General features: G+C 44.0%; 1 protein-coding gene across 4 annotated transcripts in view; it reads left to right on the top strand.

Moving 5' to 3' along the window:
• Positions 1–19,442, top strand: part of LOC127058533 (solute carrier organic anion transporter family member 1C1-like) — a 55,226-nt gene that overhangs the window by 6,420 nt on the left and 29,364 nt on the right. The window contains exons 1-5 of one of the 4 annotated variants that reach the window (XM_050968674.1): positions 8,680–8,963; positions 13,265–13,403; positions 18,126–18,271; positions 18,881–19,022; positions 19,124–19,256. In XM_050968674.1, the coding sequence (XP_050824631.1) occupies positions 18,161–18,271; positions 18,881–19,022; positions 19,124–19,256 (386 nt within the window). In that variant the 5' untranslated portion in view covers positions 8,680–8,963; positions 13,265–13,403; positions 18,126–18,160. Of the gene's footprint in view, positions 1–8,679; positions 8,964–13,264; positions 13,404–18,125; positions 18,272–18,880; positions 19,023–19,123; positions 19,257–19,442 lie in introns of those variants that run through there. The other 3 variants (XM_050968665.1, XM_050968693.1, XM_050968684.1) reach the window with 3 other exon arrangements.

Below are 19,442 nucleotides of genomic sequence, written 5' to 3'. Positions count from 1 at the left end.
CTTTCATTGCTTGTGGAAGTCAATGAGATCTTGCCATTGGATTCAATGGGCATAGGATTAAGCTCTTATTCTCTTCTGCTTATTTCCTCCACATTGTCCCTCCAGAATAGCGCTGAGTTGTAGCTGGCATAGGAAAAGCTGGCATTGCGGCTGCTTTGTTGCTCTACCTGCTCTCTAGATAAATAGAAGAGTTTGGTGTACAGGATGTGAACCAGTTTCAAGAGCGCTTAACTCACTAAAGGCATGAAACTATTAAACGAAACTTCAAAGCTCCACTGATTTCTTTTGATTGTGGATTTTGTCCATATTTATCCATATGATTATAAAGTTCTGATTGGACATCTAAGTCTCATTTTCTGGGTTTTTCTCATCATAGGCACAGATCCTACAAGTGGATCCCTACCAGCAAAACCCTGCACTGGGTCACTGGCATGGACCTGATTGCAGGACGTGGGCCAAGGCTAACAAGGGGCCCATGACCATTTTTCCAAGTACTCCATAATATCCACATAGTTAAAACACTGCCCTAAAGGCAAGTGTTGGTCACATTACACATAACCCAAAATTAAGTTGCTGGAGAAGAGACTGTGATTTATTTTAAGTTATTTTGTGGGGAGAGCCCTAAGATTTTAGAGAAGCTTTTTCTTTTTTTTTTGCTTTGCTTTTTATAACTGAAACATTAAGAATCATGCAAAGCTGGCTTTCTTTAATTAAACAAGCTTATGCACTGAAGGGACAATAGGTCATTTTTTTTTGACACCTGCATCAGATTTCATATCCCTTAATCTGAATTCTTTTAAGAATGAGAAAGTTGCTGTGTTCAGATTCCTAATGCAGGCTAAAAAAATGGGCTAATTAAACTATAAGCCTATTATTAAAAGACTAACAGTGACTTGGTGACTAAAAGAAGTCTAAGTACAATTTACAAGTTTTGTATATCTGCTTATACAGTAGCAAAAATGGGCTGTGATTTGATTTGCTCGCACAAACCAAATATCAGATCTCCTAACGCAGTGTAAATTAAGTCACAGAGTACAAATGACCAATTCACTCAATTCATAGACTCCAAGGCTAGAAGGAAACATTGTGATCATCTAGTCTGTATAATACAGGCCATAGTATTTCCCCAGAGTACAGTTGGCTTGCTTAGCCTAACCAAAAGAAGGCTGAGGGGAGATATGATTGCTCTCTTTAAATATATTAGAGGAATAAATAGCAGGGAGAGAGAGGACAAATTCCCAATTTTTTTTTGCCCTTGCTCCCCAAATGCCCCCCTCCAGGATTAAACTCACAACCCTGGCTTTAGCAGGTTAACGCTCAAACCACTGAGCTACCCCTCCCCCATGGAGAGTTTGGGACTGGTTTTTTGGACCAATCTTTTTATTGTTGACCTTGGCACAAAAAGTAGGAGTGTGCTAATAAAGTTTGCGGATGACACGAAGCTGGGAGGCATTGCCAATACAGAGTGGGACCGTGATATCATACAGAAAGATCTGGATGACTTTGTAAACTGGAATAATAGTAATAGGATGAAATTTAATAGTGAAAAGTGCAAGGTCATACATTTACGGATTAACAACAAGAATTTTTGTTATAAACTGGGGACACATCACTTGGAAGTAACAGAGGAGGAGAAGGGCCTCAGAGTATTGGTTGATCACAGGATGACTATGAGCCACCAATGTGATATGGCTGCAAAAAAAGCTAATGTGGTCTTGGGATGCATCAGATGGGGTATTTCCAGTAGAGATAAGGAGGTGTTAGGACCGCTATACAAGGCACTGGTGAGACCTCATCTGGAATATTGTGTGCAGTTCTGGTCTTCCATGTTTAAGAAGGATGAATTCAAACTGGAACAGGTACAGAGAAGGGCTACTAGGATGATCCAGGGAATGGAAAACCTTTCTTTTGAAAGGAGACTCAAAGAGCTCAGCTTGTTTAGCCTAACCAAAAGAATTGTGAGGGGAGATACGATTGCTCTCTATAAATATATCAAAGGGATAAATACTAGGGAGGGAGAGGAATTATTTAAGCTCAGTACCAATGTGGACACAAGAACAAATGGATATAAACTGGCCATCAGGAAGTTTAGACTTGAAATTAGACCAAGGTTTCTAACCATCAGAGGAGTGAAGTTCTGAAACAGCCTTCCAAGGGGAGTAGTCGGGGCAAAAGACATATCTGGCTTCAAGATTAAGCTTGATAAGTTTATGAAGGAGATGGTATAATGGGATAGCCTAATTTTGGCAATTAATTGATCTTTGATTATTAGCAGTAAATGCCCAATTGCCTGTGATGGGATGTTAGATGGGGTGGGATCTGAGTTACTACAGAGAAATCTTTCCTGAGGGTCTGGCTGATGAGTCTTGCCCACATGCTCAGGATTTAGCTGATTGCCATATTTGGGGTTGGGAAGGAATTTTCCTCCAGGGCAGATTAGCAGAAGCCCTGGGAGGTTTTTCACTTTCCTCTGCAGAGTGGGGCATGGGTCACTTGCTGGAGGATTCTCTGCATCTTGAATTCTTTAAACCACGATTTGAGGACTTCAGTGGCTCAAACATAAGTTAGGGGTTTGTTGCGGGAGTGAGTGGGTGAGATTCTGCAGCCTGCATTGTGCAGGAGGTCAGACTTGATGATCATAATGTTCTCTTCTGACTTTAAAGTCTATAACTCCATGAGTCTAATTCCTAGAGCAGTTTTTTTAGGGGGAAAAACAATGATATTCTATCAAGCAAAGCAAATAATCAAATATAATAAGTAAAAGCATGATAGTATAATATGTGGTCTATTACCAACTATGACAGAGTTCCTCCTTTACATTGGTGGGTCCTGCGCTTATTGGCGGATTTGCTCACCTCAGTGATCTTCCCCTCTTGCGGAACCCACAGTCTGGGTCAACTCCTCCTGTGTCTGATCAGGAGTTATGAGGTTTGGGGGGAACCCGGGACTGCCTTCTACTCCGGGATCCAGCCCAGGGCCCTGTGGATTGCAGCTGTCTATAGTGCCTCCTGTAACAGCTGCATGACAGCTACAACTCCCTGGGCTACTTCCCCATGGCCTCCTCCAAACACCTTCTTTATCCTCACCACAGGATCTTCGTCCTGGTGTCTGATAATGCTTGGTTGTCTGATAATTCCTCAATCCTTCAGCAGCACACCCTCTCAGTCTCAGCTCCTTGCACCTCTTGCTCCCAGCTCCTCACACACACTTCCTCTCCTCTGGCTCCTCCCCCGCAGCTGGAGTGAGCTCCTTTTTAAACCCAGGTGCCCTGATTAGCCTGCCTTGATTGGCTGCAGGTGTTCTAATCAATGTAGCTATCTCCACTGCCTTCTAGAAAGATCTTAATTGGCCCCAGGTGCCTTGATTAACCTGGAGCAACTGCCATTTGGTTACCATAGTATTAGGGATTTGTTTAGCCTGGGGCTAACATACCTGTTCCTCAGTACTTTACAGTAACCATCTGGCCTTGCCCCATCACATATCCCACCCCCCTGTGCTCAACACCATAGGGTTGGGCAACTTGGGATGCCAGGCAGTGTGCTCGTGAAAGACCATCAGCATTGCCGTGGTAACATCCAGCCTTGTGCCGTATGCGGAAATGGAATGGTTGGAGGGATAAGAACCACCTGGTGACCCTTGCATTCTTTTCCTTATTTCTCTGCATCCACTGGAGGGGTGCATGGTCCGTCACAAGAGTAAATTGCCGGCCTAAGAGGTAATAACGCAGTGTATCCATGGCCCATTTGATAGCAAGGCATTCTCTCTCGACTATGTTCTTTCCGGGATTTGGCTCCTCTTTCCAGGTTTCTCTGGCTATATCCAATATGCCTCGGGGGTGGCGCCCATATAGTAGTTCGAATGGAGAGAAACCTGTGGAGGCTTGTGGAACTTCCCGGATGGCAAACATGAGGTAAGGCAATAGAGTATCTCAGTCTTTCCCATCCCAGCTCACCACTTTCCTCCTGATCATGGCCTTGAGGGTCCTATTGAAACTTTCTACAAGACCGTCTGTTTGTGGGCAGTATATAGAGGTCCGTAGGGCTTGTACATGGAGCAATGAACAGAGATCTTTCATCAACTTGGATACGAAAGGTGTCCCTTGATCAGTCAGTATCTCCTTGGGTAGCCCAACCCGGGAAAAGATCTGTACTAGCTCCTTAGCTATTGTCTTGGAAGCTGTGTTGCGTAGGGGGACGGCTTCAGGGTATTGGGTTGCATAGTCTAATACAACCAGCACATGTTGGTGGCCCTGAGCTGTCTTCTCTAGGGGCCCAATCAGATCCATGGCTATGCGTTCAAATGGTACCTCTATTATTGGAAGAGGTATTAAATGTGCCCATAAGTGTGGGCGAGGGCTATGTAGCTGACACTCTGGACAAGAGGTGCAGTATCGCCTGACATCTTCATGTACTCCTGGCCAGAAGAACCTCTGCAGGATCCTGTCCTGGGTTTTCTCTACCCCTAAGTGTCCTCCAAACAGGTGACTGTGGGTGAGGCTCAATATGGCTTTTTGTTGTTTTCGTGGCACCAGAAATTGATGTATCTCCTGCTCCTGCATTTGCACCACATGGTACAGGAGATCTTTCTTCACTATAAAGTAGGGTCTCGGACCCCGGACCTTCCCCTACACTGGCATCCCATCTATCTCAGCCACCTCTTTCCTGACGTTATCATATCTAGGGTTGTCTGCCTGGTCCCGTCCGAAAGTCTCTCTCTCAGGACTAACCTGCCTGAGCTCCCAGGGGCCGGCTTCTGCTTCTTCCAACAGCTCGTCGCCATCACGGCTGGGGCCAGCCTCCGGATCACCTTCCATGTTGGTAGTTTCTCTGATGGCTGCTCATGTCCATCTGCCTACTAGCACGGTCTTCTGGCCCTGGGTCAGGATCTGGGTTCCCAAAGCCTTCGAGGCCTTCCTTTCTTTTTTTGTCTTCCGGGCCTTTTGGGGGGCTGAGAATAGATCCTGAGAAAACTCAGAAAACATTGGGGGTTGACATTCCCCCAATGATGAGTCACTGCCAACAGGGTCTCCACCTCCCTCTAGCCTCTCCAGGGGGAGTAACTTATCAAACCCTGGATAGTCCCGCCCAATAACTACAGGATATGGGAGTGTAGGAACTATGCCCACTGTCACCTTTATGAGGTTCCACTGAACCTCTATCTCCACTGGGATAGTGGGGTAATGGCTCATGGCCCCATGCACACACGTCACTGCTACGCGTTTGGCTTGCAGCAGCTGGCTACTTTTTAGCAGCTTACCCGATATAAGGGTGATAGCACTCCCCGAGTCCACAAGTGCTGTAGTCTCTGCTCCATTTATCTTCACCGGCCTGGTGTAGTTATGCGGGGCTAATGTGACGCCCACCAGGTGCATAAAGGCACATGAGACCTCCCAGTCCCCCAAGTTGCATTGCATCGGCTCCTCGGTGCTGGGACACTGTGCTGCTATGTGTTCCCACTCCCCACATGCATAACATCTATAATTGTTTCTAATTATTCTCCTATCATGTGGGCTAGGGAGTTTAGTCCCAGGGTTTCCCCCACTCAGGCCAATCCCTTCCTTCTAGAGTCTCTGCTGGTTTTCAGCCCCCCCTCTTCCTCCGCCTAGGACTCCCCAGGGGTTTGGGTGTCCCACCTTCCAGGGCTGGGGTTGGGTGTTTGCTACGAAAGGGGCTTTCCTTGGGTAGTTGGGTCAATTCCCTGGCTGTCATGCGTCTTTCTACCAGCGTGATCATCTCGTCATAGGTGGATGGATCGTTCTGGCCTACCCATTTGCGGAGATCTGGTGGCAGTGCCCTCATGTAACAGTCGATGACCAGAACCTCTGGTATCTCTTCCGGAGTCCGGGACTCTGTTTACAACCACTTTCGTGCTAGATGGAAAAGGTCATACAATTGGGACCGCGGGGTTTTGTCTTCCTGGTACCTCCACTCATGATACCACTGGGCCTGCACTGTGGTCATTACTCCAGATCTGGCCAGGATCTCTGCCTTCAGCTGGGATTAGTCTGCTGCAGCCTCTTCAGGCAGATCATGGTAGGCCTTCTGGGCCTCCCCACACAGGAATGGGGCAAGGATGCCAGACCACTGATCTCGAGGTCAGGCCTCCCGTAGGCTGTCCTCTCAAAGGCCAGAAGGTATGCCTCTGCATCATCCTCCCATGCCATTTTCTGCAGCCAATGGCTAGCCCGTATGAGCCGCTTTCCATCCTGGCCACAGTTCAGCTCTGTAAGGGTCTTTACCTGGTTTACCAGTTCCCGCAACATAGCTCGGTCTTGAGCAGCTTGGTCCATCAGCAGGCGATCAGTCTCTTGCTGCAGCCACACTGCTTCTTGCTGGATGGCTGCCTAGACACGGGTAGCCTCCTGCTGGGCCACCGTGGCTTGTATCAGTGCCCACACTACGTCATCCAGTGTGGTGACAAAAAAAGATTAACCCTCTCTTTTTTTTTTTAAATCACCCTCCTTCTTCCGCCGTGCTGTGCACACCAAAAATTCCACCCCCGACACCAGTTGTGACAAAGTTCCTCCTTTACCTTGGTGGGTTCTGCGCTTATTGGTGGATTTGCTCACCTCAGTGATCTTCCTCTCTGCTGGAACCCACAGTCTGGGTCAACTCCTCCTGTGTCTGATCAGGAGTTACGAGGTTTGGGGGGAACCCGGGACCGCCCTCTACTCCAGGTTCCAGCCCAGGGCCCTGTGGATTGCAGCTGTCTATAGTGCCTCCTGTAACAGCTGCATGACAGCTACAACTCCCTGGGCTACTTCCCCATGGCCTCCTCCAAACACCTTCTTTATCCTCACCACAGGATCTTCGTCCTGGTGTCTGATAATGCTTGATTGTCTGATAATTCCTCAATCCTTCAGCAGCACACCCTCTCAGTCTCAGCTCCTTGCACCTCTTGCTCCCAGCTCCTCACACACACTTCCTCTCCTCTGGCTCCTCCCCCACGACTGGAGTGAGCTCTTTTTTAAACCCAGGTGCCCTGATTAGCCTGCCTTGATTGGCTGCAGGTGTTCTAATCAATGTAGCTATCTCCACTGCCTTCTAGAAAGATCTTAATTGGCCCCAGGTGCCTTGATTAACCTGGAGCAACTGCCATTTGGTTACCATGGTACTAGAGATTTGTTTAGCCTGGGGCTAACATACCTGTTCCTCAGTACTTTACTGTAGCCATCTGGCCTTGCCCCATAACACAGCCAAAACGCAGTTACAGCTGTGAACATGGCTGAATAGATTTGCACTTACCTACAAAGATTCTGATAAGAGGTGGTATTGAGTTGCTTAAAATGTCTTTTAGGTTACAATTTCATTTCGATTTCAGGATTAAAAAGTAAACTGTTTAATACATTACTGAGTCAAATGAACCACTAGCAAACCTCTCAGCTGGTGATGTCCAATGTGTATGAAGAAGGCTGATTATGCTTAGCATTCGAAGTGCCTGAGGAGATGCCTGCACTACAGCTGGAAATGTGCTTCCCTGCGCAGGTAGACAGTCGTGCTACCTCGAGCAGAGGTAGCATGCTAAAAATAGCAGAGAAAGTGAGGTAGTACAGGCAGCAGCTTGGGCTAGCTGTCCGAAAATGTGCCCACCCGGACCCCTTAGGTACATACTCAGTGGCTAACCCAAGTTGTTGCCTGTGCTACCCACAGCTATGCTGATATTGTTAGTGTGCTAGGCCAGCACAAGCCCAGCTAGCACATGTCTGTCTACCCCTGCTAAAAAGCACGCTGTCCCAGCTACCCTGTTTTAGTGTAGGGGTATAGACGTTATGGGATAGGAAAACTCCTTTTATTCTACATTTACAGCATATTTAAAAATCATGGTTTCTAAATTGGAAATAAAATCAATTTTTGTGGTTCAATTTTCTCTCACTTCTGACAAAAGTAAGCATCAGGCTGTTGCGTGCCTTGTTAAAATTTTGTTTCTCTGATAGTCTTTTAGTAAGAGCTAGAATGGCTTCCAGCTCAATATCTGTATTTGCATAGAACACACTTCCACTCAGAAGAAGCATGCTAATAGCTGGTTCAAAGAATGTATGAGCTCTGCTGGATTTGAGAGCTGACGTTCTAAACAGGGCAGGTGTGTGGGGTTTTGTGTGTATGAGAGAGCCATATTAGCTATACATAATGGGATACATCCTTGTTTCTGGCTGAGCTGCAATTAGCACAAGGCCTATCAGAGGACAAAGGAGAACCACCTTTGTGTTTCCTTGCATCCTCAATTTGGTCCCTGAAGTAAGTTAGAGCAGCCTCAGAGCTGCTCTAACACTCACTTGGGACTATTATGGTAACCAATAACTTCCTGAGTTACGGCCATGCCCTCTTTTCCAGTCACACTCCCTTTCCTTCAGCTCCCAATTAGGGCAACTTTACGGCCTCTTTGTGCCATTGATGTGGCAAAAAGGGGCTGTACCAGGTACCAGGATCTCTAGATGTGAAGGGTTAGTTCAGTCACTCGAGATAATTCAGTCCTTGACTTCTCTACTGAGACCCTCAGCAAGAGCATCAATTAATGCAAGTTGTAGTGTTTGTAAAGTGATGTGGATACTCATTTAGAAACAGAGCTTTTATCTTCAAATTCCTTTCACACAGGCCACCAAACAGCTATCAGATTTTCAGTGTGAAAAGTTCTTAGTCCAGCTTTAGCATTTACTCTGTAAAAAAAAAATGAGGAAAACTTTTTTTTTTCCTTCTGTGAGCGGCTGGTACCAGCTGCTCTCTGGAAGGCAGAATGCCAAATTAGTGACTCTGCAAGAAATCTGCCTTTTTTTGAAAACCTGTTGTCTCAGCGACTTGGGAAAAGTTTTGAAATCACAGTAAAAAAGAACACCGAGGTTTAGGAATGTTGTGTAGTATCCTCTACCTTTTAAAGAAGGCAGCCCTCCTGCCGTGACGTTACACTGGCATCCTGCCCAAAAGCTCTCCAGCACTGAGAAGAAAGGGTCTGACACAGAAGTGGCACAAGTAAGTTCTCTTTCTCACTCTTTCTTTCTCAGTTTCTCTCCCACCCCCCTTTTTTAAATGATTAAATGCTACCTATGGGGGGGGGCGGGGGAAAACTACGTAGCACTAAGTAACACTGGGTTTGTTTGCTGGTTTTGCTTAAACATGGAAGAGACTATTTAAATCCACAAAAACATGGAAGAGACTATTTAAATCCACAAAATACAAAAGTAGAGTATAACTAAAGCCGAAATATACATTTTTTTTAAAAAAAGGACAATGATTGTGGACAGCTGGTATTTTCACAGATTTATTTTAAAAACTTGTTTACACAAGTGATTCAATAGTTTCTCAGGATTCCTATTACTACACTTTGCTCACTGAAAATATCACTAAGAAGAGCAGGAAAATGCTTTCATAGAGTTTACTGTTTGTTATCATTTAAAGATGAATCCTTAGTCTAACAATATAGCACTAAACATTTAGAGAAGAAAATCCGGTCATGCAATTTAAATGATATTTATCTAAAGGAGTCAGATATTGTACACAGTTAATTGTTAGCAAAAGATAAGAGGGCACAAAGTTCATTTGATTTAGAGAACTCCATTTTTCAGCTCAAGACTCATTAAGACTAGAGTAGGCTTGACTACACAATACATTAATGATCTAAACTGTGAATGCTTATTGGATTTGATATCTAATTGTTAATGATTAGCACCTCTTCAATTGCCATTAAAACTAACATTTTCCAAAGCTAGTACTGCTGAAATTGGAGATTTTGGGTGGCTCAGATGTGAATTTTGGCCTTTCTGGGCACTCCTGGAGTTTTCAGATAAGTCACCCCTGGGCTGGGAGACCAGAACAATGCAATGGAAGGGGGACATGATTAAGAGGTTGGTCAGTCATCCTGAATTGTCAGAAGCCCCAAAATGATTACCAGGATCTCAAACAGGTGCTGCTGTTCTACTCATGGCAAGGATATGACTAAGTTAGCAGGAGCAAGTTAATGCACCGATATCCTTCTCCCTTTGCCAGAGCAGGCCTGTGAACATCCTTATGACTGGAACAGCCTCCAAGGGCTCTACTGAAAGAGCAGGCAAGAAGGAACATGGTGGAAATTGGCTAGGCCTCATGAAAGGGCCCAGTGATGACTGGCCTGGATAACCCTGAGCAATGGCTGTTAAAGTGAAATATAAAGAACCTAAAAAAATTAAGTCTACATACACAACACCGAGAAGTGACACCTTTAGTTGAAAAAACACAAACCATCATGTCAATAATTTCAATACACAGAGAACAGATAGCATAGACTTTCATCGCAGGACATCCTGGTGAGCCACGCTCTGAGGTGTTCAGGGAGGGGTTCGGTAGGGTAGCTGCTAGGCTGCGATGACCTCCTGTGTGAGGGCACAGAAGGGCAAGGCAGAGAACAACCAATGGGTCTGATGATGAGTGTGTGGCTATCTGTGCAGGACAGAGTGAGTGACACAGACTAGAGGAGAAACCAAAAAGGAGCACACATACGCTAAAGACATTAGGCAATCCGCAACTGAAGAGAGTTCAGGGAGCAGGGCAGGGCAGTGATTGAATGAGGGAACACGCTACAGACTGTGTCCTACTAGCCAGGAATGGGTGCACTGGTACTTAGAGGAATGGTGCCAGGGTAGTGTGGAGTGGTGGACTGGGTGGAGCAAAAGGTTTTGGTAGAAATGCAGAAGCAAATTGCTAGTTAATCTGAGGTCCTAAAAGAGCAGATCTAGGGCAACGCCCTCCCCTATCAGATACAGCTTTAGTCGTTTCCAAATCAACCTATCACTGAGCTTCTCCCAATTTTCATGCCATTAATACTTCATGCCCTCAATATGCCTGTCATATGCATTGAAAGCAATGATCTTGGTTTAGGATAAGACTTCAGCATTTATGCAAGGGAAGCAGAAAATTATACATGTGGGCAGCAGGGACCTAATGAGTTCTTTACCCATGAAATACATTCCCATGTGCAACAGCCATGATAAGTGCTGTCATTCTTGCCCTCATTAAGCTAGAACTTCCTCTCTCATCTTTCTTGGAGTTCTTATCCTCACTGGCATTACAATGTCCGGAATCACTTCCGGGATCCACACAGAACTTTTTGTGTTCAGTACTTCAGTTGATTCAGTCACGATGTGTGTGTGTGTTGGAATGTTGAGAACCTTTCTGGAAATGTCCCTGATTTTCCCTTACATTATCCTGAGTGCACAAACTCTATTAGCATAGGCTAATGAATCTTTTCCATATGACAATGAGGTGCTGGTGAATAGAGCAGGCAGACTGGCATTTTCAGATAATTTGCATTTTGAAAATCCCTCTCTCTGTGGACCTGTGCTTTCCCCAAGTGCCTTCTGTCATGCAGAATCCTGGTCCCCTTCCAAATCACAGACTTCATAATTGTCATTGTGCCCGTCTCGTATATCTGGAAATAAGTAGTTTTCACAACTGATACTCCTGCTGCTGTCAATGAGACAGGCTGCATTCCCATGTCAGCAGCTGCATGATCAATTCCTTGGTACTTTGGTACTTCCCACTGATGACTAAAAGCAGGGGCCTGTGACTGCTGCTGCCCAAGAATATAAGCATAGTCCTCATGTAGTGTATTAGATATGCACTGATTATCCTCCTGATTGTTGCCCAGATTGGGCTGCATGGCATGGATCCAGGCTGCCAGAGCAGCTAATCTGTAAATGCCATTATCATCATAATACTTAACACTTACATAGTGTTTTCCATCCTCAGATTTTCAAATCACTTTTCAAGGGAAGTTAGTAGCATTCATAGACTTTAGGACTGGAAGGGACCTCAAGAGGTCATCGAGTCCAGTCCCCTGCCCTCATGGCAGGACCAAATACTGTCTAGGCCATCCCTGATAGACATTTATCTAACCTACTCTTAAATATCTCCAGAGATGGAGATTCCACAACCACCCTAGGCAATTTATTCTAGTGTTTAACCGCCCTGACAGTTAGGAACTTTTTCCTAATGTCCAGCCTAAACCTCCCTTTTGAGGACACTGAGGCATAGAGAAGGGAAACATGACTTGTCCAAAGTCACCCAACAGGCCAGAGCTAGGAATAGAATCCAGGTACCCATCCAGTGCTCTGTCCACTATCCCACACTGCCTCACCCCTGTGAATTCTGCCTACAGGAAAGTCTGAAAGTTCCATGTGACATTATGTAGCCAAACCTAAGCACTGAATTTCCTTACTGTGCTGGTAGTGGGCCACCTTTGAAATATCCCCCTAATGAGAATGTAGCACCTCTGAAATCAAACCCTTGACCTGTGTATATTTAAGATACAGGAGATGGATAAAAGTGTCACGGGGCAAATGCTCTACTGGTACAAATTAGCACTGTTCAAAAGACTTCAGTGGTGTTACACCAATTGGTCTCAGCAGAGAATTTGTCCCTAAACTCTGTTACTTGTTTAAATCCTCATCAAACCCCTGACCACAACATTTTGGCACCTGAGGCGGGAAGCCTAAATGATGCTCCCATACCCCCTCGCTTGGGCCAAAACTTTGAAAAGTCTCAATTCTGCCTTCTTCCTGTTCTACTCCTCTCATGGTACTGCTCTGCTACCTACCCCAATAAAGAAGAACTAACAACTTAAAATGCCTTGTTCAAAAAACACTTAACTTTCAAATACCTGAACAGCAAATGTAACTTTTCTTGTCTGTATAGTAAACACTGGCATTTTTATCTGTTTGAATAATCAAAGTGGTGCTTTCCCTGCCTTCTTGGTTGCAAAGATTTGAACTGCTTCCTGAAGGTCCACAGTCTGGGCCAGCTCATGCTCTGTTGAGATGGTTGTAAGGCCGACCAGCCTCTCCTGTGTCATTGTGGAGCATAGATGTGTTTTTATTAACTTCAGCTTGAAGAAGCTGCGTTCTCCACTGGCAACTATTACAGGAAGTGTTAGAAGTATGTGCAGAGCCACAAAAGCATTTGGAAAGAGCATGATTATCTGATTTGTGCACATATATTCCAGAACAGCCTTTGGAGTTGATCCTGCTGAAATGTATCTTGAAAGGGCTTTCAGTTCAACACCTAAATCACTCACATCAATATCGCGCATGTCAACACGGTCTCTAGTGCCCTGCATTGCTGGTGTAGGTCTTCTTCAGGTATAGTGAGGAGTTTTGGAATATCATACACAGCCCAAATATACATATATAATATGTTGTGTTCCTTGAGCTGCATGAAATGTTCTTCAGCTGACTGTATTGCACAATCTAGCACCTGGTTGAAGAACTCAACGTTGAATTGTTGTTTGGGGTCTCTTACAGGATTATCCTGTGCCTTGTAATCAAAATGTCATCTTCAGTGACTTGTATTCTTGCATGGGTGAGAAAATAGCTTCAGTGTGAAGTTTCTCTGCCAACTTCTGTGCATCTTCAGAACGTTTTGAAATCCCTCATCTGACTGGTAAGACTGTAGGTATAACTTTGCTTTGTCCAGTTGTTCCATTGCTCCAGATATACCAAGGTCAACACCTTGGAATCTCTTGCTTACAACATTTATTTCAAACAGTATGTCATGCCACAACACTAAGCCACACAGAAATTTGTAGTTATGTGTGTTTCTGGTGATTCAATTCCCCTATGCTACTGTTCTCTCATGAACAGTTCCTGTCATAGCATTATCCTCCATAAAGGCAACTATGGCATCATCTGTTTTCCCAATTTGGTGTTTGATAGGCTTTATCGCCTCCATTCGACTTTCCCATTGTGTGGCACTCAGTGGTTTCACTGTCAGAGAGGATGTTCCCAGATGTTGCTTCAAAATTTGCCATTGATGAGTTGATGCAGAGGAAAATACATAGATGCTTTGAATTACATTAAAAAATTCTGCAGCCTCACTAGAAACTGATGCTGCATCACTGACCACCAAGTTCAGTGAATGAGAACTGCATGGGACAAAAAAAGCTCGAGGGTTTAACTCTCAGATCTGTGCCTGCACTCCTCTGTTCTTTCCTCCCATGTTGGCACCATTATCGTAGCCCTGACTTCTCATGTCAGCTATCGCAGTTCCCGTATCTTCCAGCTTTTAAAGAAGCACATTTGTCATACCAGCCCCTGTAGTATCATCAATGTCAATTAATTATAGAAAATGCTCTCTGACAGTCACCATTGCAGGGACACTTTCACTAGGCTCTGTTGTTGTTGTTACAAAATGCATCATTAAAGTCATTTGTTCCGTATGGCTGATGTCAGGGGTACAGTCCAGAATAACAGTTATATCTTGCTGACTTCAGATCTGCCACAATCTTCTGTTTGACTTTTGTTGCCAGCAACTGTATAATCTCATTTTGAATTGTTTTTCCAAGGTAGTGGTGTGTACATTTCTAGGGTGTTGACTCTTAGATGCCCCTGGAGTACAGCATCAAACTCAGACATCAGCTTCACAATTTTAAGGGAGTTTCCATTGTTTGGCACATACAGCTGATCTGAAGTGCCATGCACTGCTAGGTTTTGGGTAGCAAGCATTCTCACGATGGCAATGAACCTTTTCAGAACATTTTTCCAGTAAAGAGACTCTGATGCAATCTTCTCTGGATGCTGATTATGTATGGTGGCCTTTAACCTTAGTCTCATCTCAAGCTCTATCCACCTATGGAATGTTCTCTGGTGATTTGCTGCCTTCTCATGGCATACCAGATTTCTACTCAGATTTTTCCAGTCCTTTGTTCCTGTAAGACTGAATGTGGCTGGAACATTAGACTGGAAGTGTTTTCAACAAAAACAGTATGCAACATTCTGAGGTTTTGAGTACATAAGCCATGGGCTGTCCACTTTGTCACCATTGGGGATTTCACACCAGTAATGTGTTGGATGGAAACTTCGATTTTCATTGTCTTTGGGGAACATGAAGTTTTTCAGTTGCTGTGGCCCATGCAGTACAAGGGATTCCCTCAGGCTACTGCTTGAGTGGATCCACAGTCCTGGATCATGTAAACTTCAGGAACTAAACTCAGCAGCAGCTGTTTCTTGTGCCTCCACCACACTCTTCTCTGATCTACACTTTTCTTCAGGAATGTGCATGGCTACATCCATTTGAGATGGAGATATGGATGCTGCAGTAGCTGCCAGGTCACCTGCACTCTGACTAACTGGACGATCAGGCATTTCCTCAGCACTCACATCCTCACTGGGGCCAGAAGGCTCACCATGAACATTTGTGTCTATGTATCTCAGGAGAGCTCCTTCCTGCTTAGCTAGAAAAGCTTCCTTTGCTTGCTTGCTTTTTCTGAATGCTGCCCCAGAGGGGCATTTTCTTCTTTCATTCATGACTGCTGTTCTATGCCAGCTGTAGTGGATCTCAACACTCAGTTGAAGGGGACAAATAAGCAGGCTGGTAGCAGGGCCTGAGTGAGGGAAGATATCAGCGTCTTAAGGGCCTAACTGGCTCCTACTACTTCAGTTGACTGCCTGTTCTCCTCAACTGGGTTCAGGGAAGCAGCAGAAAACAGGAAGCTCCCTGAAAAGCTGGTGTTAGTCAGTCCAGGCTTCTGGGGGTGCTAGAGAGGTACATAAGAGCAGAGGTGAATGTAAGCCAGTACGACAAACAGGCAAGAGCCAGTACGCTGTGCCGGACTGGACCAGCTTCTGCGACGGTGATTTAAAGGGCCCAGGGATCCTGCTGCTGTGGGGAGCTCAGGGCCCTTTAAATCTTCGCAGAAGCTCCAGCAGCTGGGCTCCCATGGTGATTTAAAGGGTCTGGAGCTCTGCGATGGCCAGAGCCCTGGGCCCTTTAATTTGCTCCTGAGCCCTGGCGCCTCTGCAGCTGGTAGCTCTGGGGTAATTTAAAGGCCCTGGGGCTTCTAGCCACTGCCAGAGCTCCAGAGCCTTTAAATCTTGAAAGGCCCCGCCTCTTCCAGTTGAGGCCATGCCCCCGCTCAGGACTCTGGCGTACTCGTAAGTCCTTTAAGTTACTTTCAGTCCTGCATAAGAGGCTCCTCCACCTCTCTCTCCCTGCAACTCTTGCTGCTTTCTGTTATTCCCTCTCATCTTTTCTCCTGCCTGCTTGTTATGTCTCTTGTGCCCTCCTTCCTCCAGGACAGCACTCCACCATCTCTGTGCATCTAGAGCAAAGAGAATACATATGCACCAGCTGCAGACACAATTTTCTACACTCTGGGTCCTAGTGGCACCCCCTCGCCCCCAGTCTGACACCTGAGGCAGCCACCTCAGTTCGCCTCATGGTAAGGCCAGCCCTGTCAGACCCTATGATTCTATGATTTTGGGTCAGCATTTCCTTTCAGGTTCACTGTAGTTTCCCCTGATTTGGGTAGCTCAGACCATCCCATTTGGTGAAGAGCACCCTTCTATCTGAGTCTTTAAAAAAGTGGTTTTATAGCAACATTAAAATAGGCTTCCAGTTATTAGCCTCACATGAAACATATTGTGAAAAATACTCCTTGAATAGCAGTGTGCTTTTTTTCAATCTAGCTTGAGCATCGTTCACTATGGTATCTTATGATTGGGATATCAGTGCCCTTTGTTTTGTTGTCTCCTTTCCACCTCTGCCATTGTTTATAATTATCTGTATAATTTTGGGCCTGATCCTGCAAACACTTATGCTCATGAGTAATTTTACTTGCACAGGTAGTGCCACTGAAGTTAATAGACCGGCATTCATCATGTGCATACATTTTTGCAGGATAATGCCTTTAATCTGTATATACTACAGCTGTGCTGAGAAAAAAAGTTCCATTTATGAAGGACTTCAGATTTTGAAATTTGTCTATTTTCTGAATTGGAACAAAAAGTGAAAATTTTCAAATTCTCTGCAAAAGAAAATTCCCCGCAACCCTGTTCCCCAAAGGTTTTGGATCAGTGAAAACATTTCATTTCACAAAATCAAAATGTTTTGTTTCAGTTTTGTTGGTTTTTATTTTTTATTATATCATGATAAATAAAATAATATAAATTAAAAAAAAGGAAAACTAATATCAAAATCAAAACATTTTGTTCCAAAAATGTTGAAATGGAACATTCTAACATGGTTGGATCTTTTTTTCGGTCTTCTTCCCACATTGAAGTAGTTTGATTTCAATGGAATTTCATATTTTGACAGAATATGGTTAGAAGTTTCTCTGAACAGCTCTAGTAAACATTTGGTGGCAGGGTAGTGTCATCTTACTTATCTATAAAGCACCATGCATGCTTTTAATAATTAGAATTGTAGGACTGGAAGGGACCTCAAGAGGTCATCTAGTCTGTCCTCTGCACTCATGGCAGGACTAAATATTATCTAGACCATTCCTGACAGGTGTTTGTCTAACCTGCTCTTAAAAAATCTTCAATAATGAAGATTCCACAACCTCCCTAGGAAATTTATTCCAGTGCTTAACTACCCTGCCAGTTAGGACATTTTCCCTCCCTTGCTGAATTTAAGCCCCATTGCTTCTTGTTCTGTCCTAAGAGGTTAACGAGAACAATTTACTTCCCTCCTCCTTGTAACAACCTTTCAGTACTTGAAAACTGTTATCATGTCCCCCTTCAGTCTTCTCTTCTCCAGACTAAACAAACCCAATTTTTTCAATCTTCCCTCATAGGTCATATTTTCTAAACCTTTAATCATTATTGTTGCTCCTCTCTAGACTTTCTCCAATTTGTTCATATCTTTCCTGAAAGGTGGCATGCAGAACTGACCACAATACTCCAGTTTAGGCCTAATCAGGGCAAAGGAGAGTGGAAGAATTACTTCTTGTGTCTTGCTTACAACACTCCTGCTAATATATCTCAAAAAGATGTTTGCCTTTTTTGCAAACAGTGTTACACTGTTGACTCATATGTAGCTTGTGATCCGCTATGACCTTCAGATCCCTTTCTGCAGTACTCCTTCCTAGGCAGTCATTTCCCATTTTGTATGTGTGCAATTGATTATTCTTTCCTAAGTGGAGTTCTTTGCATCTGTCCTTATTGAATTTCATCATATTTATTTCAGACCATTTCTCCAGTTTGTCCAGATCATTTTGAATTTTACTCCTATCGTCCAAAGCACTTGCAACCCCTCCCAGCTTGGTATCATTCGCAAACTTTATAATTGTACTTTTTATGCCATTATCTAAATCATTGATGAAGATATTGAACAGATATTATGTGATTGCCATATAAATAATAACTCACAAATTTTTCCAAACAGGAAGACTTATATATCCAATCTAGAAGAGCAACACCATGGAAACAAGAATGATTCCTGACCAATCTAAAGACAATCCACTTTTCCTGGACAGAAGTATTGGGCCACTTCCAGTCAAGAGAATGTACCCTCATTTTTCCAAGTTAAAGGTATAAAGACCACAGCTCAACCTTTAATTGCTAAAAAACATTGAGAACTGTGGTTTGACTTTTTGTCAATATTCACTGAGTTCAGTGTGCTAGTACTTCACACTATTTATTAAAGTTCAGGAAATGTTACTGCTTTATGGTCTGAGCCCAAACCTGATGAAGTCAATGGAAGTTTTCAGTGGGCTTTGGATCAGGTTGAATCTTGGAAATGAGTGCATTAGAAATATACAGAGTGGTAATAAGAACAGTAACTATGGCTACATTTATTATTATTATTGTATTTAAATAGCTTTACACAGGAAACCTTTGCCAGGAAAAGCAACAGCAAAGACTAAAATGTAGGCAGGGAATGCATTCCCCCCTGTGGCAGCCCTTCTCAGATTGCACATAGAAACAGTGAAGCTGAAGCTCAACATATTTCATTGCAAAACATGAAAGTTTGAAGGCCAGCCTAATTAGAAAGTAAAATCTGTTGACTGAAGGAAAACAACTGAAAGGAGGTTTTACCCAAACAACACATCTAGTGTCTGTATTTCGTTGCCAATCCCCTTAGCCATCCAATCACTGAGGAAAGATGGTTCTTAATCAACTCCATTTTCTTTTCTTCAGATATTTCTTGGGGCACTAGCATTCTCCTTTTTTGCCAAAGGATTTTCTGGAAGCTACATGAAGAGTATGTCAACTCAAATTGAAAGGAGATTTGAAATTTCATCGTCAGTTGTCGGCATCATTGATGGCAGCTTTGAGATAGGTCTGTATCTTTCCCTTTGGGAGTAAAAAGGATGAGCATTTTAATGGACAATTTGTTTAAAAGCAGTTATTCTCATAGGAGCTTTGTTTATATCTCTTCAGGTAACTTAATGGTGATGATACTGGTGAGCTATCTTGGATCAAAGGTTCACCGGCCCAAAGTAATTGCTGCTGGATGTCTCATCATGTCATTTGGAACATTTTTATCAGTGATGCCTCATTTCCTAATGGGACGGTAAATATGGCTGATTATTACATTATGCACCATTTAGACTCCAATTTCTGAAGCATATTTTCTTCAGTACACTTGAGATGAAAGCTGAAGAACTGGTTTGACAAATTAAAGTTTCCCCTAAAGATTGTATGGTTTCAGTAGCAGGGTAGGGCATGATATTTTAGCATTCATTGACTCTCTGACTCA

This window comes from Gopherus flavomarginatus, chromosome 1 (assembly GCF_025201925.1).
Source record: "Gopherus flavomarginatus isolate rGopFla2 chromosome 1, rGopFla2.mat.asm, whole genome shotgun sequence".
NCBI lineage: Eukaryota > Metazoa > Chordata > Testudines > Testudinidae > Gopherus > Gopherus flavomarginatus.
The sequence above is the reverse complement of the archived record's forward strand: the minus strand, read 5'-3'. Positions and strand labels throughout refer to the sequence as shown.